Source organism: Festucalex cinctus, chromosome 12, assembly GCF_051991245.1.
Source record: "Festucalex cinctus isolate MCC-2025b chromosome 12, RoL_Fcin_1.0, whole genome shotgun sequence".
Taxonomy (NCBI): domain Eukaryota; kingdom Metazoa; phylum Chordata; class Actinopteri; order Syngnathiformes; family Syngnathidae; genus Festucalex; species Festucalex cinctus.
Window position 1 is genome coordinate 6,870,306 of NC_135422.1, and position 26,301 is coordinate 6,896,606.

Here is a 26,301-nt window from a genome sequence, read left to right on the forward strand (position 1 = left end):
GAGACAGACAGAAATTCCTGCTGCTCCTCCAATACTGCTGTCGGCCTCCCAGATGAGTTTCCCTTTCCCCCTTTTTTAATCAATTTTGTGGGGAAGTCCAGTTTTCAGTCACATCACAGAGTGACATGGCAAATCTAATCGCTTGGAAATTCCTTTGTACCTTTTCTGCTGACTGCTACCTTTTAAGAAGAGATCCCTCTGCTGCTTTGGAAAGTCTCTGCGGGCCGAATGGCTTTTGGAAATGGAAATGTCAGAAAAATCCCACGACAACAGCGCAACTTTTGTCCAGGGTTAATCAGAGGGCGTGCGTCGTGCTCCGTTTTTTTAATTGTGGACACACTTTTGAAACGATGATTTTCAAAGGGGCGCGCAGACTTGTTTTGATCTTTCGTATCTCTTCTTGCTTCCCTCAGACGTGGCGACTGCCAAATGAATACAGAGCGTGTTTTCTTCTGTGGACATCAGACAGCGAAGGCGGTGAGGCCACCGTGGTGTGATGGCACGGCGGCGTCCCGGGGCCCCAGTTGCCACGGCAACAAACCGAGCGAAGGATCCATGCTTAACTGTATCTTTGATGCCACGCCCCCCCCCCGAATCCCCCGTAGAGTGTTAGGTCATGAATTGTTCATAGTGATGAATGTGTCTGGCTAGACAGAGCGCTTATGGATATTGCGACGTGTGCGGATTGATGTCGTTTTCATGTGGAATCCAATATTTATTACACATAATGAACGGTAGGAAAATTGCCTGTATGGCTGTTCTTTCCTCACAATGAGGTATTTATTTACAAAGTGACACACTTGGTGGTATCTCACTTTAGACATGCTTTTTATGCGCCATTGTCGCGCCCCAAACAATAAGAGAATGAATGTATTAGTTGAATGAAAAGAAAAGAAAAAGGCTTAGGTTTGTTACGTTTTAACAGTTCTTTAAAGCTTCTCTCAGTCTGATCATTCATCTTTGAAGATTTGGGTTTTTGTACACATTTTACAATTAAAATACACAATAAAATGTTTTTGCACTGAATATTTTTTTGTGGCAGCTGAAATAGTTGGATCTCCAATAATAGATGCCTCAATTGATTGTTGGGTCCAGTGTCCAGTCAACAAATAAATACCTCCTTTTTTTCCTGTTAGGTAAAAACACCAAGCCTCAAATAATCAAGTGAAACGCCTCACGTCAAATAATTGTGTTGCCCACTGAATCAAATAAATATTTGCACAAACTTGAATATGCTTGCACGGTGCGGCGTTAACGAAGTCCTCACCTCAAATAGAGGACTCCTTTTTTTCTTCAGAAGCAAATATTTCTGCAAACAACCACCATGCCTCAAATAATCACAGGTGAGATTCCATCCATCCATCCATCCATTTTCTTAACCTCTTGCTCCCCACAAGGGTCACGGGGGGTGTGCTGGAGCCTATCCCAGCCGGCTTCGGTAGGCGGAATACACCCTGAACTGGTTGCCAGCCAGGAAAGATATATTTGATACCTCAAATAAGTGCTGAGTGTCTCACAATATTAAAACAAATAAATGCTCACCTCAAATAAAACACACATTTTTGCCCCAAACAGGATTTTTTTTTTCCTCATAAGAAAAAATAGATATCCTTGCTAATAGATGCCATACATAAATGACAGGCTTAAGCAAATAAATGCCCCACCTCAAATAAAACACATTGCCTCAAATATTCAGTGTTTCTTCCACTGAAAAAAAAAAATATTGCAATAACAGACACCATGCCTCAAATAATCAAGTGAAACACCTCACTTCAAATAATTGTGTTGCCCACTGTATCAAATAAACGCATCACCTCAAATAAATACTTGCACAAACGTGAATATGCTTGCACGGTGTGGCGTTAATGAAGACTCCTCTTTTTCTTCAGAAGCAAATATATCCCTGCTATTAGATGCCATACATAAATAACAGGCTGAAGCAAATAAATGCCCCACCTCAAGTAAAACACCTTGCCTCAAATATTCAGTGTTTCTTCCACTGAAAAAAATAAATATTGCGACACATAGATGTCTCCCTTTTTCCCTAGGAGGAAGTAAAAAGAAGTAAATGCCTCACCTCATATAATTGTCCATTTGTTTCCATTCAGAAAAAAAAATTAACAACAGCCATGCCTCAAATAACTGTCATCCATTGCAACAAACACATCACACCAAATTAAAACATATTTTCTCCCGTCAAGATTTTATTTCCCCAATAACAGACGCCTTCCCAAATATAACAGCTCGAAAGCAACAATTCCCCTTTGATAAATAACCCGGCTGCACACATTTGAAAATACGTTAATTGAGACAAACGATTGTTTCGATGAGCTAATTCGCCGTGTTTATCATGTCCAAGCTCACCAAACGTGCAAGCCGAACGAACAACAAATGCCTGCAGTGAACCTTTAATCAGCTTTAACGCCGCTGATCACCTCGCGTGCGTGCGAGCCTTTGGGATGAACATCAGCCACACGTTTGCCTTCGTTTCAAATTATCTGTACGTTAATCCCGTTTGCCGCAATGCCCATTAGGACGTCAAGTCCAGTTAGGACTTACTTGCTCGTAACTGCTTGCACTACTCACGATTCTTCACACTTGGACTTTAATGAGCTCGGCGCTACAGGAAAAAGAATAAAAACGTACAACAAAGAATGGAGGGCTGCTATATTTTATTTTCTGCAGCGTTGCAGCGCGAATACAAACAGAACGCAAAGATGAAAGAAGTGTGAGCGTTTTGAAGAAGAAAACAAACACACTGCAAACGTGAAAAGCAAAAAGGTCCTCACGCATATCAAATGAGCATCAATACAAAAAAAAGATGAAAGATTGAGATGAAAACGATGAACTTTGTGTTTTAAGCTCCGGGAAACAACATAAGACGCTTACACACGATTGAAACAACAATTAGCGCGCCGCTCATTAAGGTCTCAGGTTGGTCTTTTTTTGGTGAGGTGCAATTTGAAGGCCTCGTCAAGGGTGGTGAAACACAACATCTACAAACAACACAGCATGAAAGGAGACTGCTAAGATTGCGTCATCGAACCCGTGCGTGGCCGTTGCACGAGTTCACTTGAGGAGATTCTGCAGCATGGCGGTGGCGTACGTGGGCCGCGCCTGCTTCTTCTCGATGGCTTTCTTCAGGTAATGGATCCCGTCGCAGCGCTCCCAGATTTCCTCAAACTGCCTGGGCAGGATCTCGGCACCCCGCTTCCTGGTCAGACCGGTCTCTTCGAGGCTCAGCTCGCACATTTCCATATCATCTTTCCCTGAGGAGACGTGGAGAAAAATTGCGATTCACTCAGGAAAGTTGGGCCTGAAGATGAAAGAAATGTGAAAGAAAGAAAGAACTGTAGTGTTTTGGAGTTGATGCCATGACATCATTGCCTCATTCACAGCGTCTCTGTCCAATCCTCTGAACTTTGTTCTTTCTGCAGTGAAATCCAATTATGTGGGTGGAGGAAATGGATCGTAGACAAGCCAAACGTTTTGTTACACTGACTTTAAGCGTGTCAAGATTTATTTTTTATTTTTTATTTTTTTTTAGCTGCAATAAAAATAAGGGAAAGAATAATAGTTTTGACTGCGATTGGCTGCCCAAAGCCAGCTGAAATAGGCTCCAGCACCCCCCACGACCCTTGTGAGGAATAAGCAGTCAAGAAAATGGATGGATGGATGGATAATAGTTTTGAATGCATTAATGTGAATGTGTGGTGCTCTAAAAAAAAAAAAAAGATTCATTGGCACGTTATAATTTATAACTTTTGCAAGGCCCATAGAATATTGTGTTCCATCTCTATCAAAACATGGAGCCTACCAAAAGAAAGATTAAAGTCTCTTCTTTCATCAGGAAAAAAAAGTACATTTGTATGTGTTTCTATTTTGCAGCAATTAGCATTAGAATATAGCCAAGTTTCGTCAATATTCACATTCCAGGTAAAAACACTGACAAAAAGAGCTTGTTGCAACATGGCCGTGGCTGATCTCTTATACTCTGCAGAAACCATGTCAGAAGCTGAGCAAAAGCCTTCTGTGTGCTCATTTAAAAACAAACAAACAAACAAAAAAACGTCTAAACACGTTTTTGGGAGGGAAGGACAAAATATTTAAAAACGTTTTTACACGTTTTTTGGGATTGAATGAGTTAATTGACCACGAAGAATAAAAAAAAAAAATCAATTAATTATTTTCTTAGACATTTTGTTCTTGTACAGTATAGTGAATGTATTAAATTAGACGGCAAAAAATACACGTAAAAATGTAATCACGTTCAATTAATTGACTATTGTATTACTATGGCCATCCCTAGTTTATGCAACATAATTCTGAGATGAAAATGCAAATGTTCTTGTTGTCTTAGCATTTTTGAAACGTGAGGTATGTCAGAAAAGTTCCAGGACTGGTGTCACAAAATATATATTTCAAATTCAAACTACAATTCCCTCAAAAATAATCCACTTGAAATCTAGCACACTTTCCCAGCCTTCTTTGACTGCCACACTCCTGAAAGTTTTTTTCCTGGGATCCTCCAGGGTCCTTGATAATACTCTCGATCTTTGGAATGAGTAAATTATTATTATTATTATTTTTTTATTATTATTATTTTTTTTTTTACACAGTAGTAGTTCTTCCCAGCCAGTAACTGTCAAGATGCTCAGAGCATCAAAAGGTAGGTGTGTTGTCATGGTGAAGCGGCCGCAAATTTTCCTGGCACGATTCTCACGTCTTCTCGCAGTGCTGCTTGCAGTGGACGATCACATTCAACAATGTGATCAACACAATTTGGCCTTTGCACTTTGACTGCCCTGCTTCCTTCAAGTCTTGCTTACGTCAGACTGGTGTGAAGATCCATGACTCTCCCTCACGAGTCTGGTCTCATAAGGTCTCATGATCACTCAACGCACATTGCTTGACCCAACCCGACTCGACTCACCTGCCACCAACACGATGGGCCGCTTGTCCGGGTGCAGCTCCATCTGCCGGGCGATCCACGGCCCGTCAAAGTGGGCGTACCACCAGCCCTTCTTCTTATTCTGCGGGTCCTTGTACTGGTCGGCCGGCCGGATGAAAGGGATGCGGAAGTAGCGCTGCTGCCGGTTCATAGCCACTTCCTGGTGCTGGGCCATCATGGTGGGGGGCGGGTTCTGTTGCGCTGTACAGCACGTTATAGAAAAATATACACTTTAAGATTATAAACTTCTCCCATAATTAATCAACCTTAGGCTAAATTGTGTTCATTATACATACATTTTCCAGGAAAATATGTAAATTATACTCTGGAGTGACATATAAGTTTGAAAAATGCGGTCAATATCAAGATAGTTGGAGAGGATAATCAGTAGTTAAGGCAAGTTCAGCGTTGTTACTAGTGTTGTTCCGATACCGTTTTTTGGCACCCGATACCGATACCCAGTTTTGCAGTATCGGCCGATACCGATACCATACCGATACTTAGTTTTTTTTCTTCAACATGAAAAAGCTGTTCTGCCATTGGTTCAAAGCATTCAAGGGCCAATAGGATATCTTAGATCGGCATGCAGTGAACATGTCACATACCAGTGAACATCGTGCACGAGCAAGACACAAGATGCTGCATCCAAAATTATATATTAGTGTTGGAATTAATGGTATCGGCATGTTACTTGTGAGTAGTCACCGATACCGATACCACTGTTTTAATGCAGTATCGGTATCGGAACAACACTAGTTGTTACCGGGTTTATTTTGCTCGATTTCTACTTCTTGTTTTTGATGGCTTTTTATGGGACTTTAATAATTAAAAAAGGGACTTTAGTAAGTGTGACTGATTGAAGATGTTGAGTTGAAAACATCAAAAAAAAAAATGCATCTCAGTCAAACTAGTATGCTTGTTATCAAAAGGAAGCATGTTCAAAAGTGTGTGCTTAGTTTGGTATTGCATTTGTGTATGATTTCATTTTATACTTGTGTGTTTAAGAAAATGTACCTTTGAACGTACTTGTAGGCTAAATGCTACACACATAGCATTTTCTTCCATAATGCAACGGGTTATTGCGCATACACGCATGAGTGAAAAAAAAACAACATCTCTTTTATTTATTTATTTATTTTTTATTTATTTATTTTAAGCATTTGGCCCACATTATTCCAATATGTTCGAAAATTATCTAAAAAAAAGACTGTTTAATCGTACCATTTATAATTTATTATTATGTCTGCAGTGAATGATTTAGGTTTGGCATTTTTGACTTGGGCATGTAATAAGTAATATCCTGTGTCATTATGAGAAAATATACTGCACTATGTACGTTTGAAAATCTGTAAAGAATCACGTTAAAATATTACTTAAAACATGATCTGTACTGTTGAAAAAAGTTTTCTAATGCTGATAATTTGGACTCTGGAAGAAATTATTGTGGGAATGCTGAAGCATTCCCACATATGTTATTTATTGTATTTTTATTCCCCACACTTTTTCTCCGCATAACAACTCCCACATAATACTTCCAATTTATATTGTTCAAATTTCAACTAGCTTCAAAAATTCACACCTCCCGGGGTATATATCGTCTGATTCCACATTACTTACAATATTTGCATAATTTAACATTCAATATCAACTTTTGCCCATTCATTTTCAATGGGACAGACATTGAACTTTTTCTAAGTATCACTTTCCATGCCCACTTACATACATATAACGTATAATTATTACCAGGTGTCTGATACTGCTCGGTGGCACAGTTGGTAAATCCCATTGCCCAGTAACCAGGAGGTTATAATTTCATAATATATCTCTCAATTTACTTCATAAGCATTCCAATCTTAGCATTCAGCATTCCCACGCAATTTCTCTAGAAATTGCACTTAGTCTAGGTCCACCTAAAATTGATCTCAATGGGAATTCTTTCTTTAAATGATGACCAAATCTAGTTTCACAGATTAGATTACAAGTTATGTTTTATACAAAATTTGAACTAAAACTTGATTCTTCTGAAAACAGTTTAGAGAGGTTTGAGAATGATCATATAAATATTACATAAGAAAAAGGAGCTGTCGTTTTAGAGGGCAATCCGCATCAAAGGGTCAAACATGTCCACATTCTTTATCAACGTCAACAATCCATTTTTGCTGTGCAAAATGCCAAAATGCAGATCAGCAGTATGCCCTCATGCATCTAAACAATGTGTGTGTGTGTGCACGTGTGCGCGTTTCCGGCACAAAGCAAAGCAGTGAGCGGTCACATTAGCGCCTGCTGAACCTGACAAAGCATGACCGGCAGTTACTTGTTAATTAAAATAAATATTTTTCAGCACATAGGAGGCGGCCGCATTTTCTGGCCGCCGTATTTTGTCGACTAATTTAATTTTGCCAAGCGCAGGCAGCTTATTTACAGGAAGGTCATTAATCCCTGCCAATGAATGTGAGGGACGGGAGAGAGAGGCGGAGAAAATATACAAAAGCACGCTCATTAAGTATGCAAATGCATTCGGACGGGGACGGACAGAAACATTTCCTGAACGAACCGTAGTCGGTGACGGATTTGGGAGCTCTCTGATCGCTTCCGTCGTCATTGCGTTTCTTATTCTTGGACTTCCACGCGTGATAGACCTTGAGGCGCCGGTGGAACTCCTCTCGGCAGGCCGCCAACAAGTCAATGTCTGTCCAAAACAAAACATGGCGTTAACCTTTCAGGGGTTATTGGTTTTGAAGATGAGCGCTATTTCCTGGGTACGGATTAACGCGAAGGTTACCAGTTCTGAAACAACAAATACGCTCAAATTCCTCTGAATAAAAATTAATGATATTTGCCATGTTTATGTAGAGACATCAATTTTGGATAAAGGTGCACATACAGAAATGTTTTTGGTTTTTTTGCATCAATGGAGCAGTTCACTTTCCAGAATCAAGTTAGTCATCCTCCATAAACCAGAAAAGAGCCTGCCAACTAACAAACAGATGGACAAGTGAACATAAACATAACATTTGTTAACAAATTAACAGGTCTGCAGCCCACTGACTGACATTTTGGTTCTATGCGGCCATTAACGAATTGCTAAAGCAGCAAATGTAATGGCGCATGTAAATTAAAATGGAGTTTTGCACAGTACTGCATTATGTACAATTAAAGTTGTTGAATGGATCAATACAACCTCAATTGAAAAGTAACTTTTTGAATATCACTGATGAGGGGAAACATGTCAAACTTTGTTTGACCCAAGTTGAGAACTGATACTGACTTAAATGCAACACAAAAGATAATTTTTTGTGTTAAATTGCTGAAAAATGGGCGAATTCGATGACAGTTAACTCATTCACTGCCATTGACGGAAAAAGACGTCAAAATAAGCATTTTTGCTAGGCTGGCAGTGAATGTGTTAATGTTACAGTTTAGGAACGATGTGTCATCTAATGATACTCATGATACTTATTAAAGAACTAAAACTAATAAAAAACTAACAGAACCACCCTGAGAACTAATTAAAACTAACTAAATTTAAAAAAAAAAAACTCAAAACAAAAACTAAAATGAAAATTTCCAAAACTATAATAACCCTACTGCCATATTGCAAATAAAATGTTTGTACAATTTTTAGGACTAAACACAATTTCCCTTCATAACATTATGTGGCCCTTGTGTCCTTCTGATTTTCTGTATGTGGCCCTCAAATGAAAAAGTTTGGACACCCCTGCACTAGTGTCATCATAATCATGTCCTAAAAATACATATAAACCCAAACTGTAAGTTTGTAACATCCTCCTTGGTGGAGGTAATCAATTCTTCCGAAGTTCAAATTAATTGGCCTTCAAGAACGGCTTTATGTAAGTAGCGGCATTACACGAAATGGCTTTCACAGATTATCCAGATGTCCTTGGGATCCCGCAGGAAGTATCCGAGTTGCTTGACTTAACATTGTCCGCCATAAAGACATAAGCCAGGCAGCCAGTGGAAAATCTTCTGATCTTCATGCTGACTGAGTAGAAGTTGGCTCAGAATGAGTTGGAAGGGCAGAGGTCCGTCATCCTCCATAATGGCGAGAACGTCCTTTCTGTGCCGCTTTAAAAAAATAAAAGCGCCAAATGAGCAGCAGCAGCAGCAGCTGTGGGAGCACCCACTGATCCGTCTTTTTTTTTTATTTGATGGGCACAAGATCTCATGTGTCTGCTCCGTACAGCTGCGGGCTCAGCTTTTTTTATTTTTATTTTTTGCCAACCTCTCTGGATACTTTAAAGAAATGACCGGGAGAAATCCACAAAAGCGCAAAAAAGAGACACACAAACAAGCGAGCCGGGTTTCCTCACCGCAGGAAGTGTTGATGACATCTCGCAGCTCAGCATACTTCCACTTGCTGAGGTCATACTTTTTCACACCAGCAGCGGCTTTGGTTGCCTGCACCTGAGGGCCCCTGCGGGTGAAGACCACGTAATGATGGGGTGTGTGTGACGCATACAGGAATAGACAGTGGCAGTGCACAAAAGGCCTGCCAATGTTGAGGCAATGCTGTGAGGTTGTTACCTACCGGTAAGTACATATTTCACCTTTCACGAGCAAGTCATATTCTTACCAAGAGGCTCAATGATTCTAGAAGTGCCGTTTTTGGACAAAACACAAATTAGCAATATTAGCAAAATTAGCAGCAAAATTAGCAGCAGGGTAGCAATTGGCGAGTACATCTGCCTCATAATCGAGAGGTTTGAGATTCAAATTATGGCTCCCGCATTTCAGATTGGAGTTTACATGTTCGTCCCTGTATTTGTGTGGTTTTCATATGGTGACAAAATGACTCTTGTGTCCGGAAATGTCGACTTTTTGACATCCTGTCCGGGTGACCTTTTTCTTTTATTTATTTATTTATTTATTTATTATTAACTCATTCAATCCCAAAAACGTATAAAATGTGTTTTTAATACTTTGTCCTTCACTCCCAAAAACGTATTTATACGTTTTTTTAATTATTATTTTTTTTTTTTAAATGCTACAGCAAACAGATGGCTTTATTTTTGCTTCTGATCTGAAGAGGTCACTTAAAGCAATGGTAGTATTACAAAAAACGGCCATCAGGTGGCAGAAGAGTATAACAGATCAGCCAGGGCCATGTTCCAACAAGCTCTTCTTTTTTCCCCAATGTTCTTTTTTTTCTTCCTGATGACAAAAGAGACTCTAATCTTTCCTTTAGTAGGTGTCCATGTTTTGATAGCACTCGAACACAGTATATTCTGTGGGCCTTGCAAAATCAGTCCAAATCCAGTCAAGTGAAGGGGATTGTTTCAGTCAAAATGGCTGGGAGTGAAAGAGTTAATTAATGAAAATGCCTGGGTTTTCATTACGTGACAAATGGGAGGCGGAGTGCACCATGGACTGCTACTTTTTGTTGAATTGCTAAAAGTGCTCCACGGTCCTTGCTCACCAAGGGACACGCCTCCTCCGCTGCGGTGCGCACAAAACCACGAATGAGCGGCAATCGTTCCAAAAAAAACTCTACGTGGCTCGCCTTTCCGGTTTTGGTGAGAACGCATCTTAAGAACATAATTGTCTATGATTAATGTGATAACGTAATTATTTTTCATGAATTAAATAAATACATTTGTGTAAATGATTTTTTTCGACTGAAGATAACATAACCCATGCTCAGGAAACAGGTCATGACCGATCATGGTTCAGTTTGCTGACCAAACCCAGAAAACAGGGGAGCCGGGATTGGTTGTCACCTATTTCCTCAGCACTAGGTGATGTCATCTTCAGTCGACAGAAAGTGGAAAATTGTACGTGAAAACTATCAGATTAATTTTGGACAAAATATTCACTTTTTACTGCTGAAAATGGCTCAATTTGTCAAGCATCCCTTGAAAGAAAAATCTAGTTCATATTTTTATGTACCTCACTTCCTCACTAGTTAAATAAGGTCCTAAGCTGCCATCGTCCTAGTATTTTAGCTCACTGGTAGCGTGCTATGCTCCCAAACTGGACACATAGTTGTGGCATGGGCTGAGTGCTACAGTGAGCCATTGTTGTTTAGGTTATGAACTCATACTACCATTTTTTGTTTTTTTTTTTGTTTTGACTTCAACACAACTAGTCACATTTCCAGGTTTGGGGTAAAAAAAAAAAAATTCAACCACAATTTTTATCTGTTTGCGGTAAAAACAAAATAAAAACGATCTAGTATGAACTGTCTGTCTATTCCCAGACTCCCTGACAGTCTCTTTCTTTGGCCACCTTCCAGAAATCTGCAGGAGGGCAGCCTCCCCGTGCCTGCAATTGATGAAGATGTAAAGACTTCCCGCAAAGCGTGCGCTAAAGTCTAATGCGTTAACTAACACGCACTTTTTACGCGTGCTTAATTCATTTCTTGGTTGCTTTTGCTCAATGTTTGCTTCAACAACAGATTCCTCATTACGGGTACGAGATGCTTCTCACGGGACTCAATCCACATTACATGCGCGTCGGCAGGAGGGCAACGCGGCACTTTGCCCCCCCACCTTGGTTCCCGACTGTTTGAGTGTTTACAAGCAGCTTGACAGCAACGTACATCTGCAGGCATTTAGCTCCCCAGCTTAATTTATGAATCAAACGATTGGGACAGACCTTCGCACAGTTAACAGCAGGTCTGAGCACACATTCCACAAGCCGTCCTGCGGAGTCGCGGCTGCTAATTCAATAATACTGAGGAATTAAGTCCTCTATTTACAGCTGCTAATGTCTAAGAGAAGAGGATGGCTGATCTAATCACCCAGATTACCATTTATAATTGATGCTGACTAAAACATTGAAACGGAGTGGGAGCCATCATCATCATCGGTCTAGCTGGAACATGGAGAAGAGCATGATGAGGAGGATTGCGCAAGCAGGAAATAAGCCGTGGGAGGGAAGCGATGGGCTGTTGCTAATAGGAAATGGTTGGTTAGAGCAACAAGGGAACAGGCAGAGTCCAAAATGCCTATTTTGGTCAATTATAATATTAGATGACACCAGCAAAGACATGAAGTGGGTCTACGTGTATTTCATGTCGAAGTAAGTGCGCTTTAGCTTTGTGTGCTGCATAGACAAGTACTTGCACGGGAAGAGTTTTGAGTAGGCGCCTTGAGGGCAGAGCTCCTTGGTTTGGAGTAGGGATGTTTTTTTTGTTTGTTTTTCCAGACGGATACTAATACAAGCCCAAATCTTGAGTAGTCACCAAAACCGAGACCACTAATACTTTTGATACACAGTACATTTTGTAGGGTACTTTTTACTTGGAAAAAGAGTCTATTTGGTCCCACTCTAAACAGAGTAAAATATACGCTTGGAAGAGAGTAAAATATTCAGAGTACATTTTTACTGTGTCCAAGAGAATTGGTCTATCAAATAACAAAAACCTTTTTTTGTTTTGTTTTGTTTTTAAAGTCAAGAAATTCTAATTAAATTTAAGAAGGAGAGCCAGCTGAGATAGGCGCCAGCACCCCCCGCGACCCTTGTGAGGAATAAGCGGTCAAGAAAATGGATGGATGGACTAATAATAATAATAATAATAATAATAATAATAATAATAATAATAGTAATAATAATAAAATGAAAAATAAGAATTCAATCAATCAATAAATAAAGTTATTACACCAGAGATTGAAGTAATAATAATAATAATAATAATAATAATAATAATAAAATGAAAAATAAGAATTAAATCAATCAATAAATAAGGTTATTACACCAGAGATTGAATCAAAAGTAATAATAATAATAATAATAATAATAATAATAATAATAATAATAAAATGATACGAATTCAATCAATCACTAAATAAGGTTATTACATCGGAGATTGAATTAATAATAATAATAATAAGAGAAATACAATAAAAATTCTTTATGATTATGTGTCATTGTTTTGTTTTTGAAAATGTATGTATTGGTGGCTACTCAAGAGTTGAGTACTGGTATTGTTCTGAAACAAGTGGTATTGAAGATCACTCATTGCAATTTTAAAAACTTTGATTTTTATGATTCCTTTCAAGCGATCCAAGAATGCTTAGCAGTAACTCATACTAAATTAATAACACCATTGTTTACTGTACGTCACTCATACTGACATTTATAATACTGAAAATGATATCTAGAGTTAAAGTTGAAAAGCCTCAATAGTGGGTCGCAACAACAACAACAACAACAAAAACACTGTCTCCTTTTTTAATCCAATCAACACCGATTCATGCAAAATTAAGATGCAAATCAATCGTTATAAAAGAATGAAACCGGCTCCCATATTGAGTAGTTCTAATCCATCTTCGGCCGACGCGACGCCTAAACATCAATGTGTGAGCAGAACGGCAAACTGAGCAAACACACAGAGTAAATAATATGCTGCGTGCCTCTGATCAAACACAAATACCCTTGGAAACAGCACATGCAGTGATTCTTCCTAATCAAAAACTCTATTGTTGCATTTGATATGTGATTGCGGCTTTGGTGGAATGAAACAAGAGTTTTTGATTTGCTGATCTATTCAAAGCAGTTCGGAGATGGATGGAACTATGATCGGGGGTATGGCACTAAAGTGAGTGACTTTTACACGAGTCTAAAGTTGTGCTGAGTCCTTACATGGCTCTGGCTGAGGATGCAGAGATAGGAAGATCCGAAAAAGCCTCATCACTACGACAGGGCAGAATAATAAGAGGAAAAAAAATGAGTTACTTGCATGCAACACAGCCAGACGGTAAGTTTAACACTGGAGCTGATGCTTGTCTTTTCACTTCCATGTGCATGTACCGTCTTTTCCGCATTATAAGGCGCACCTAAAAGCCTTCAATGTTTCCAAAAGATGACCATGCGCCTTATAATCCAGTGCGCCTTATATATGGATCAATATTGAGCCGCAACAGGTCTCGCTGTCAAGACGCGATCGGTGACCCTGCACGATCGATGACGCGCATGCACAGAAGATCCCGCCATTTTGGATTGCTAGCTAATACTAATGCTTTACCTCAGAGAAAATAATAAAACAGCTGTTTATTCATTTTGGGAGTGAATGGAGTTGTCAGAAAGCTGGTTTGTATTCTATTAATAAAGTTTGACTGACCTATCTGACTTTTGTTGACATTCCCTTTAGCGCAGCACCATCTAATGGATGCATAATGTAACCTCAGCCTCTACTGTCGCGCCTTATATATGGGAAAAGTTTGAAAATGTCATTCATTGAAGGTGCGCCTTATAATGTGGTGCGCCTTAAATGCGATGCGCCTTATTGTGTGGTGCGCCATATATATGAAAAAAGTTTTGAAATATGTCATTCATTGAAGGTGCGCCTTATAATGTGGTGCGCCTTAAATACGATGCGCCTTATTGTGTGGTGCGCCTTATATATGGAAACCGTTTGAAAATATGTCATTCATTGAAGGTGCACCTTATAATGCGGTGCGCCTTAGAATGCGGTGCGCCTTATCGTGTGGTGCGCCATATGTGTGAAAAAAGTTTTGACATATGTCATTCATTGCCGGTGCGGCTTATAGTGCGGTGAGCCTTATCGTGTGGTGCGGCTCATATATGAAAAAAGTTTTAGAATATGTCATTCATTGAAGGTGCGCCTTATAATGTGGTGCGCCTTATAATGCGGTGCGCCTTATTGTGTGGTGCGCCTTAGCGTGTGGTGCGCCTCATATATGGAAAAAGTTTTAGAATATGTCATGCATTGAAGCTGCGCCTTATAATGTGGCGCGACTTATAATGCGGTGCGCCTTATCGTGCGGTGCGCCTCATATATGAAAGAGCTTTAGAGTGTGTCATGCATTGAAGGTGCGGCTTGTAATGTGGTGCGCCCTATAATGCGGTGCGCCTTCATTGTGTGGTGCGCCTTATATATGGAAAAAGTTTCAAAATATGCCGTGCATTGAAGGTGCGCCTTATAATGCGGTGTGCCTTATACATGGAAAAAAGTTTAGAAATATGTCATGCGCTGAAGGTGCGCCTTATAATGGGGTGCGCCTTATGTATGTAAAAAATTTCAGAATATGCCATTCGTTGAAGGTACGCCTTATAATGCAGTGCACCTTATAGTGCGGAAAATACGGTATTTCTTTTTCCATGTAATACCTGCGCAGACTGGGGTCCAGCTGACCATCTTCAGTGATCAGCTCGGCCTCGCTCTGAGCAATCCTCATGGCGAGCTCCCTGTCACGTCTTTCCTGCTCCAGCATGGCGCTCCGCTGGACCTGCTCCTCGCGCTCCAGCGCAAACTGGATTTCAAGCTCCGCCTGGAAAAATCACACACGCCGCATGCTGGCTTAATACGGATGGTCTCCTCTTTGCCAGAATCTATACAACAATTAAAACTCTGCTGTCTGCTCGAGCCTGATTAAAGCTATTAATCCACTATTAAGAAAGCTTTATTGGTCATATGTCTAGACAAACACAGCAATGCAGTTTGAAAGCGCTTTCACAACAATAGTTTTCCCCAGACGGATTGACTGAGAGGGTCCTCAAAGAATGTGCAGGCCAGCTGGCCGGGGTCTTTCCTAAAGTATTCAATGCATCACTATCCTGGTCCTTCATCCCACCATGCCTGTAAGTCATCCTGCTGCTCAAAAAAAAATCACCATCACCAGACTCAATAACTACTGACCAGTCGTTCTGACAGCAAATATGCCAAAATTTCACAATGAGCATATCAATTTGTGAGTAAATTGAGACAAGATACTCATAATTTCAGTTTTTGTTATTAGTGTGTAGATGCCTTCTATCAAATGCAGCAGACATGTCCATGTCATAATTAAGCAGTAATAAATTTAAAAACTTGTAATTTGTAAAAAAAATTTGTAGGGATGTAACGATATCCAAATATCACGATACGATAATTATCACGATATTGTGGGGAGGTTGGCAATATTTAAAAAAGGTCACAATATTGTAAAAAAAAAAAAAAAAAAAAGAGCTCATATTAAAAAAAAAAAGAAAGAAAAATATTGTGCTTTTGTACATAACAGCAATAAATATAAACTACCTCCAATCTCTAATAACACTTAATATTGGGCCCACATTGAGTTCCTCCACATATTGACTCACTTCACACGCATATTACAATCCCCTTCATCTGACAATTAGTGATTTTAATCAGATGGACCAAAACATCCCTAATGAAAATTAACTGCACTAAAAAACTAGCCACCAGAGGGTGCTACAACTGCACAAATGGAAATCAACCTGACTTTTTTTTTTTAACAGATGTGTAGTTTTTAAATATTGTGAACATGACGACGACGATTTTGTGGCAGTTTTAATATCACGATATCACGATATTGCACTTATCGTTACATCCCTACATATTTGTGGAGACTATGGTCAAGTTGTATTTTACAATATTAAAAATGTGCCCCATTTCATAAGTTACTTCATGTTAAAGATTAGATAGCTCTTAATATGAAAAGAAAAATGCACTTCGCTGTCACCGTTTTACAAATGCAATTATGCCATCTAGTGGCAGAAAAATGACCTCCACACACCAATATTACACTCATTTTTTTTTACAGTACAGTACATCATTTTAATTTTAACTCAGTTTTATGAATTATCAAGAAAGACGATCAAAGACAATCAATTTGCAGCAAAAAAAAAAAAAAAAAGGAAGGTTCAGGATGATATATATTGCACTGTGAAACATTTCTCTCTCCTCTATAGCTATTGAGGAAGTCCTCATAGGGTCAATTTCCTTTAAGGAACTTTAAATATGAATGACCTTCTAGCCAATAATGTATTATTCATGCCGGTGGATGGTCAGATCAGCAGCTATGACACACGACCAGAGTGAAACATGGGGTGATCTAAGTGTTGAGCTACTCCGCAGTCACAGAGCACAAGAAGAAAAATTTATGGTCGCCAACAAAGCCTAGTGTGGCCCTCGGAAGAGCTATTCCACAGGTTTTGTAATTCTAAAGCGGACCTAAATCACAAAGCCTCTCTCTTGAAACTTCCCTAATGACACCACAACACAAAGATTTAAGCACTGAAGGGGCCGAGATATCGTGACGCGAGTCCTTGATGCAGCAGAAAATAAAGGTGGGGGAAGTCACTTTTTGCACACCCTTGGAGGTTCTGCTGGTCGCAAAGTTTGGTGAAAAAGTTGGGTGGAAAAAAAAAAAACAGACTTTGGTCATAAGTGAGTATACAGAGACAAGGGTTAAATTGATCAGAGGAGAAAATGTGCATGAAACTTGTATCTGAGAAGATATGAGAAGGAAGGAACAGTAATATGTAGTGTTGTTCCGATACCGATACTGGTATCGGCAGAGGTGCCGATACTGCATTAAAACAAGGGTATCGGTATCGGTGACTACTCACGAGTAACATGCCGATACCATTAATTCCAACGCTAATATAGGACTTTGGATGCTATGATGTGATATGTGACATGTTCACTGCATGCCGATCTAAGATATCCTATTGGCCCTTGAATGCTCTGAACCAATAGCAGAACAGCTTTTTCATGTTGAGGAAAAAAAAACTCAAGTATCGGTATAGTATCGGTATCGGCCGATACTGCAAAGCTGGGTATCGGTATCGGGAGCCAAAAAATGGTATCAGAACAACACTAGTAATATGTTCATATTTTGAGTGAGTAGAAAAGGCAAAGATGGATGAATTTAACAAGTACCACGTGAGAGTAAAGCAGATAACAGAACAAATGAGAGAACACAAGAGGGCCAAAGTAGTTTGATTAGAGGAAAATTGTCAGGGAATAGGGTCATCAATCAAGACCACATGGGAAGTCTTCTGGGAATTGGTACAAGTTTGCGACCAGGGTGTCGTGAAAACATTGGAAATATACACTGCGTAAAAATTGCTCTCATAAAATAAAGAGACACATTATCATCACAGTCTAACTTAAAGTCAATTGCGATGATGGCATATCAAGCTGTCCAGTTAGGAAGCAATCAACACTGCAAATCAATTTAAGCTAATATGTGCAAATGAGACAGACAACAGGTGGGAAAGCGGGGCAATTTGCAACGGAAATTCTGTGGAGGAACGGTATCGCAGGGGGCTCGTTCCTGCCAATCTCACAGCATCGCACTGCGGCTCCGAGCGCACTATAAAAAGCAAGGAAGAGATACAAGGAGACAGGCCAATACACCAGGAGAGGTGAAGGGCTCTAGAGGGGCAATAATAAGTAGAACAGTTATCTGCTTCTTCCTCCTGTTCTTCCTTGAGAGGAACAGTTGAAGAGGCCTACAAATTGACCTCCAGCAAGCCACCCGTGCGCATATTTCTGCCCAAACTGTCAAAAACAGACATGTCCACCATCGAGGCTTGTGCTCACTGCTCAGCATCATACAGCCAAGCAATACCATGGCAGAATTCGCTCTTGGAGCCAAGATGTGAGAGTCTGGAGAGGTTCTGGCAATATTTTCATTTGCTGGCAAAGATCGGTTGAGCGATGAGTCAGAGATGGTGCAGATATCATGGGAAGGCCTTACGAAGCTCCAGTGTGAGTTCATTACGTTACTTTGTTGTCAACCAATTACACGATGCAATCAGTAAAGATTTATGTCCTTGAGGTGTGGGATTTGTGAAAAAATACAAATAAAACAAGGTTTTCCTTTTGCACACACATCTACATCATTTCTTCTTAGCCTGCTAATGTAACTACCGTATTTTCACGACTATAAGGCGCACCTAAAAGCCTTCAATTTTTTCAAAAGTTGACCATGCGCCTTATAATCCAGTGCGCCTTATATATGGATCAATATTGAGCCGCAACAGGTCTCGCTGTCAAGACGCTATCGGTGACCCTGCATGATCGGTGACGCGCATGCACAGAAGATCCCGCCATTTTGGATTGCTAGCTAATACTAATACTTTACCTCAGAGAAAATAATAAAACAGCTGTTTATTCATTTTGGGAGTGAATGGAGTTGTCAGAAAGCTGGTTTGTAATCTATTAATAAAGTTTGACTGACCTACCTGACTGTTTTGTTGACATTCCCTTTAGCGCAGCACCATCTAATGGATGCATAACGTAACCCCAGCCTCTACTGTAGCACCGTATATATGGAAAAAGTTTTAAAATATGTCATTCATTGAAGGTGCGCCTTATAATGTGGTGTGCCTGATATATGGAAAAAGTTTGAAAATATGTCACACATTGAGGGTGCGCCTTATAATGAGGTGCGCCTTGTAGTGCGGCGCGCCTTATATATGGAAAAAGTTCGAAAATATGTCATACATTGAAGGTGCACCTTATAATGAGGTGCACCTTGTAGTGCGGTGCATCTTATATATGGAAAAAGTTTGCAAATGTGTCATACATTGAATGTGCGCCTTATAATATAATGCGGTGCGCCTTATATATGGAAAAAGTTTGAAAATATGTCATGCATTGAAGGTTCGCCTTATAATGCGGTGCGCCTTATAGTGCGGAAAATACGGTACATAACATATAATCCTTTACCGTATATGGTGTTGAAATGGCTTGTTTTGTAAGTTTACTGCAGTGCACAGTTGGTTTATGTCAAACTTCCTCTTGGGTAAAATTCAGCCTGTACTGATGTCCAAATAAAAAGCTACAAGAGCAATGGGACTGAATCCAATACAGCAAATTTGTTGCATGGAGCAGCATAAAGTAAGCCAGAATTCCCTGGTACACACTTAATTTAATGTCATTTTAAAATTTACTATATTCTCATAATGTTCCCCTGAGGGGAAATTCAATTAGCAACTTTATTTTAGTTGCAAATCTCATTGAGAAGTAGCGGAGATGCTGTATACAGGGAGAGATGCATGATTGGTGATTATCCCCCTGAGCTGAGTTTGAAAACATGCAAGACCTCAACCATCTTTCAGATGCAGACTAGCACGTTTCCAACAACTACAGTAGTTGGTAAGCACAGACTGCCCAAACACCTCATAAGAAGCGAAGATCATTCATCACGGGTTGATTTCTTTGATGACACCGAGGTGAAACATCAGTTAAATGTCCTTAAATGCATGATGCTGCTTTCGAGTAAGCTCCAGATCAACCAATGATTAGGCTAGAAATCCCGCATGAATGACAAGTAGATTGGACCGGGTCTAAGTATCTTTTCTTGGAATGGACTATTGATTTTTCGGAGAGAGATGAATGCAGTCCGGACAAAGTGTTCTTTGACTCAGACACTTTTCTTCAGTTGTGCAGATGTCATGCAGACTACAAAGACATCAATTTGTTGAGTACAAAATATAGCAACAAGCTTCCCAAACCTGCAGAACCTTCTCCTCTTCCTCTCTCTTTTTTCTATCCTCCTCTTCCTGCTTCCGCTTCAGCTCCATCTCTGATTTCCTACAAAAAGTTGATACAGATTCAGAACAAACACAAATATTTCACTTTGATCTTTCCCCTTGTTGCCACATACAGTCTTCGTTCCTCTTCCTCTTGCTCGCGTCGTTGCTCTTCCATCTCCCGCCGCTTCCTCTCTTTCTCCATCTCCTCCTCGATATGCTTCAGCCTCTCAGATTCCTCTTCCTGTTGCTTCTTCTTCTGCATGGAGGACAGCAGCTGCTCTGACCGTTTCACCAACACCTGGTACTCGGTGTCAATCTGCTTCCGGTTCATTATTGATGTCTGTTGGAGGGGAGACGAGGTCACAAGAAAGATCAGGGAGCTCGAGTTCATGTTTGGTTCAGTTTCAATTCATTCTAACGGGGTTGCTCTGATTGTTCAGTTCATCTGAACAAGAGGTGGGTTAGACCTGGGGTTGGTAATTTCGCAGAGGAGAATAGCGATCTGAGAAAGGGAGGTCTATACCACTATAGATTCAGTTCATATATTTATGAATTAACTCTTTGACTGCCAAAAACGTTTAATGACGTATTCTAAAATCCTAATGAATGCCGCCAAAAACGTTAATTTACGTTTACTACATTTTTTTTTTTTCCCAATGGGCAGCGCAATGTCTTGTGCAGCGCTGCCTTGTCACTAAACAAAAAATTTGTGTCAAAGTCACTGTTGTGCAAAAAAAATTATCTTTTCACAGAAAGCTTGTTTTTCTCAATATTTTTGTATTTTCGCTCATGTCACTCCAATGACCTAATTTCAAATGGTAATTACTAAAGAACGGAATAAGTTAGAAACATACTTTTTTTTTCTCATGAAAGAATGGAATCCAATCTTTCGTATGGTATCCACCATATTTATGTCGTCATACCGCACAATATCCTGTTTGCTTTGAAAGATGAGTGAAAATGCTCCAAATCGGCTGCTACCGTTGGGGTTTTTTGGATAACGTTTGGCAGTCAAAGAGTTAAATACATCTGACATCCACTAAACATGTCTGGAGAGCTCGGTGCCGGAATATGGGCTTTATATCTCTATCAGTATCTGATTAAATGCACCAAAATCACGTTAGACCAGCAGTCTACCCTGCCACTTAGTTGTGGTCTGAGCAGGTGCAAGTTTAGATCGACTGTCTGCCACTAATTTTTACACTGTCACACTCCCACTGCTGAGCCAACATGCCTCGTTTGTCAAAAACCGGTCACCTAAGTTGGCAAACACGTGGCACCGAGCCTTGTGCTGGCATAACCAGGATCTGTCTGCATTTGCATTTTTCCAAAGGCTGTTTGAAAAGCTCTCAGGCTGCTTGCGCGTGAACTGCAATGTGGTTTGGTTCATATTAGCTCAAGTGTGATTTCACGCAGAATTGTGTACTAGTAAATATATAGTCATGGATTACTCTGGGGATCAACATGCTGCTACCACTAGCTATGGCTCCCGGTCGCCATGGTAATGGAATCTGTGCTCAATGAGGAGGGGCGATTAGTGGCTTATTTGAACAAGTCAAGACTGCTCCGTCAAAACAGGGTCAGACAAAAAAAATAGGGATTTTAAGTGTCCTGTAATGCATGCATAACATGTTATTACTACACCTGGAAGCTGTTTTAAATATTTAAAAAAGGCTAACAAACTTGCATCATCTAATCATCTAACATGTTATTTGTAAAAATAAAAACAATAATATTAATAATAATAATAATAATAATAATAATAATAATAATAATAATAATAAACAAACAAAAACAAACAAAAAACATACAGACAAGATGCCACTAAGGCTGGGCAATCAATTTATGATTTTATCAAAGCAATTTTTAAATTCTGAGCTAGAATATCAATGAAAAACATACAAACAGGGTGCTTCAATCCAGTGTGAACATTGCCCAACAGTTCGTTGTCTAATCCAATCAGAGATCAAGCTAAGGTGAAAGAAGAAGATTTTTATTTATTATTTTATATTTATTATTACTATTATTTAAAAAAAAAATCTGGTTCTGTTTATCCTTAGAGGTACCAGTGCAGGCACCAAATTAATCAATAAATGACATACCATCAGCAAATTTTGTTTGAAATATGTTAAATGTGACAAATAACTCAGCTTTTTTCCCACCATTTTTCCCCATTTATAAAAGCTTTTTCGATCATTTTTGTGTTTTTAAATATAAAAATCTGGAATAAGAACTTAAAAAATTGGAGACAGACAGTTGCACACAAAAACAAACCCGGCCATCAAAATATAACCTTTTCAGCGATAATAAAATTGGAATACCTTTCATCTTTTTTTTTTTTTTTTAAAGCATTAAAGTTTGCTCCAACTTTAAATAACTTAATGACAGTATGACCTTTGTTTGGTGCCAACATTTTGCCATGCATCAAAAAAAAAAAAAAAAAAAAAAAAAAAAAAGACGTCAACTGCCGGACTTGTCAGACAATTAATGAGTGGAGTGGAGGTCAGTATATTGTGCCGATTCATTAGCGCGAGTCACTAACAGGAACACAAAGACGGGAGGTGACAAGGTCTTGTCCCCAAAGTATGGAGGCCTGAATGACAGGCATCGGCATCCCATGAATTATTCACACTCTGCGAGTGTTGTCGCTGGGCTGCTAATAGGCTAACGGAAGAATAAAGCGGTTGAGGGGCTGACTGAGATGAAGCGGAGGATAGGAAGGGTCAGGAATCACCGCCGCGTCACTGTCAGCCAGGACGCCTCAGGCATCATCAACCTCTCGTTTATCGAAGCCGCTAATGGTGCGAGAGGAACAACAGTTTGAAGAAAAAGCAACACTTGTGGACAATGCTCACTGGGATGGGATGCAGATTAGTCGGTGATTTGCTGTACTTGGCAGCTCCGATAAAAGGTGTGTTTATTGCACGGGGTGGACTGGGATTTTGCACATGTTTGGTGTACCGAGGTTTGACATGCTCCAGCTGGACCTCACAAACTGGTGGCTCAAAGTAGACTAAACCTTTTACGCCTGCTGGAACCACATTAGCTATTGGTGCATGAAGTGTAGCACGATTTTGGTGGATTTGATCCAGGTGCAGGCAGACAAATTCTAATTTCAACATATTTCATTCATAAATATGTTAACGGTGTGACTCGAACATGCTAAATCAGCGGTGTCCAAACTACGGCCCGGGGGCCATTTACGGCCCGCCGTCCATTTTTCAGTGGCCCGCGGCATATGCTAAAAATGGCATTTGACTCAGTTCAAATAAATTAACAAAAACATGTTTGGAGATGGTCAAAGTAAGAAGGGAGGCTGTCGAAAAACACAGGTGCCATTAAAGGTTATTTTAGTTAGCTAAAACTAATGAAAAAACTAAAACTAAAATTCAAAAAACAATATCGTTAACGAAATAAAATAAAAATGAAAATGCTTTTTAAAAAATGAAAACTAACTACAACTAACTATAATTATAGCAAAAATGTCCTTTGTTTTAGTCTTTGGTAATTAATTTAATGCATGAGCCTTTGGGGATGATTTTAAATGTGACTTTTTGTTTTATTTTGATATAAACCGGAATAATGACATTTGAAAGTATGTCACATAGAAGTGATGTCATCTAGCAGCAGCAATAGGAAAGCACCTTCAGATGACATTGTTCCCATGGTGTTTTTTAAATATTGCGCACAAAACATAAAAAAACTAATACTAATACTGAAACTAACTAAAACTAAAACTAAGTATTTATTAAAGAACTAAAACTAATAAAAACTAACAGAACTACCCTGAAAACTCATAAAAACTAACTAAAATGAAAAATTCCAAAGCTATAACAACCCTACTGCCATGTTACGAACAAAATGGTTTATATACTCTAGCATTTTTCTAAATATGCAAAAGCACAAATAAATTATTTGTACAATTTTTAGGACTAAACACAATTTCTGTTCATAACATTACGTGCCCCTTGCGTCCTAATTTTCTGTATCTGGCCCTCAAATGAAAAAGTTTGGACACCCCTGCTCTAAATCATTACAGAATCTAGTCATTGAACACATTATTGGTATTATTATCATCATCTATGTCGTAAAATAGTTCACGCACACCTCACAGTAGGCTTCAATCGCAAATGGAGCATCTGGAAGGGAGACGGCATAAGCAGCTTTACTGTCACGATGACAAGGTCAGTCTTTACAACTGGACAATAATCCTTGGATGCCGTGAGAGGTGATGGCGTAAAGTTAGTGATGACTCACCTTTATCTTGGCTGACAGAGCATCTATGCAGGTCACCAGCTCCTGGACCTGCTTGGCCATCTCCTGCTTGCCCTCCTTCAGCCCGTTGACCACCTCGTTGAAACGTTCCATGTACTTCTTCAGGTTTTTCATCTTTACCATACCACCAATGCTATAATGATATAAAACCACTTTTTTTTTTAACTCATTCACTGCCATTGACGGAAAAAGACGTCAAATGATGCATTTTTGCTGGGCTGGCAGTGAATGTGTTAAATGCTGCCTAACCAGCTTTTTTAAACCAGAACAATAAAAAGAAAGGCAAAGTAACACATTCTCAATGACATTGGAAAGTTGAGACTGCTGTGGCAATATTTTCTATATCAATGGAATTAATACACACTGGAAAATACCAAGTGAGTGTACAAAGCAAACACATGCTATTCAGTATAATTACAGGTACTGAGAACCAGTTGTACAACATAACCTTGTCTAATTGGCCACATGTTGCTTCACCAAGGTTAAAGACAAATTAGACTAATACAGTTAAGGATATTATCTGATCATGTAACAGCCTGTTGTAGTTAATTCCATTGCACAGCAAAATCGAGATCGACCCACTAGTATTGCGTGCGACTTCATTATCCATCCATCCATCCATCCACTTACCCTCTTATTCCTCACAAGGGTTGCAGGGGTGCTGGAGCCCATCCCAGCTGGCTTCGGGCAGTAGGCGGGGTACACCCTGAACTGGTTGCCAGCCAATTACAGGGCACACAGAGACGAACAACCACTCATAGTTGTCTTTGTTATTGAAGTTAAGGATTATTAAAGGCCCAGTCTGCCGGTTTCACTCAGGAAAATGTACTCTTTAAATACAGGATTTAAACAAACAAACAAACAAACTACTTCTCAATTTACAGATCTGGGCTTCTCTTAACGTGTGGTGGTGATTTTGTCCTAAACCCCCACGCCCCCAGGCTGTATTTTGCTATTTTGTGTATGTTTTGTAAACAGCGGGACGTTGCTGTGGAAAGACAGTGTTTACACCCCTCCAGCCAATCGCAGAGCTCACTCACTCACTGAAGCTTACATGTGTGAATGAGTGAGTGAAAAAAAAAAATAATCCGCGTGTGCTTTCAAATTGCTGCGGGAGTGACGTCACGCAGCAGACACGTTCGCCGGCCCCGTTTGCGACACGCCACCGCCCCGCTCTGCGATTGGCTGGACAGGTGTAAACACTGTCTTCCCACAGGAACGTCCCGCTGTTTACAAAACAATCACAAAATGGCAAAATACAGGCTGGGGTTTAGGACAAAATAACCACCACGCGTTAAGAGAAGCACAGATCTGTAAATTGAGAAGTAGTTTGTTTGTTTAAATCCTGTGTTTAAAAAGTGCATTTTCATATTATTCATAAACTTTGTCAATGTCCAATTAAAAGCGTGTGCCTCCAAATTTGTTTAGAATGTTAAAATGCTTAATAATGGTCAGTTTGAAACCATAATGGATTCTATTTTCAATATTTCTCAAGGAAAAGTGTTTTTTTTGGACATTATATTATTACATTATTCTCAATTGTCTGCGATTGGCTGGCAACCAGTCCAGGTTGTACCCCGCCTACTGCCCAAGGCCAGCTGAGATAGGCTCCAGCACCCCCCGCGACCCTTGTGAGGAATAAGCGGTCAAGAAAATGGATGGATGGATATACTCAATTGTATTTCTTTTCATCTCAAGTTGTCTGAAGGCAACTGTCCAAGAAAAAAAATGTCATTGCTCTGTGTAACTGCTGTACTTATGCCCATCATCTGACAATAACCATTTCGATTCTTGAATTACTAAGGTGAGTACACAATATCGAG

General features: G+C 39.7%; 2 protein-coding genes across 10 annotated transcripts in view; one reads left to right on the forward strand and one right to left on the reverse strand.

Annotated features, from left to right (window-relative positions):
* Positions 1 to 1,033, forward strand: part of LOC144031370 (interphotoreceptor matrix proteoglycan 1-like) — a 40,690-nt gene extending 39,657 nt beyond the window's left edge. For all 7 annotated transcript variants that reach the window (XM_077538442.1, XM_077538447.1, XM_077538445.1 and 4 more), the window contains one exon: positions 414 to 1,033. In XM_077538442.1, coding sequence (XP_077394568.1) covers positions 414 to 497 — 84 coding nt within the window. In that variant the 3' untranslated portion in view covers positions 498 to 1,033. The remainder of the gene's footprint in view (positions 1 to 413) is intronic.
* A 1,553-nt stretch (positions 1,034 to 2,586) lies between these two features.
* LOC144031589 (unconventional myosin-VI-like) overlaps positions 2,587 to 26,301 on the reverse strand; it is a 52,062-nt gene continuing 28,347 nt past the window's right edge. The window contains exons 25-33 of one of the 3 annotated variants that reach the window (XM_077538880.1): positions 24,461 to 24,611; positions 20,335 to 20,543; positions 20,183 to 20,261; positions 15,044 to 15,204; positions 13,556 to 13,606; positions 9,283 to 9,386; positions 7,506 to 7,640; positions 4,934 to 5,152; positions 2,587 to 3,269 (exon numbers count right to left, since the gene is read on the reverse strand). In XM_077538880.1, coding sequence (XP_077395006.1) covers positions 3,070 to 3,269; positions 4,934 to 5,152; positions 7,506 to 7,640; positions 9,283 to 9,386; positions 13,556 to 13,606; positions 15,044 to 15,204; positions 20,183 to 20,261; positions 20,335 to 20,543; positions 24,461 to 24,611 — 1,309 coding nt within the window. In that variant the 3' untranslated portion in view covers positions 2,587 to 3,069. Of the gene's footprint in view, positions 3,317 to 4,933; positions 5,153 to 7,505; positions 7,641 to 9,282; positions 9,387 to 13,555; positions 13,607 to 15,043; positions 15,205 to 20,182; positions 20,262 to 20,334; positions 20,544 to 24,460; positions 24,612 to 26,301 lie in introns of all 3 variants that reach the window. The other 2 variants (XM_077538882.1, XM_077538881.1) reach the window with 2 other exon arrangements.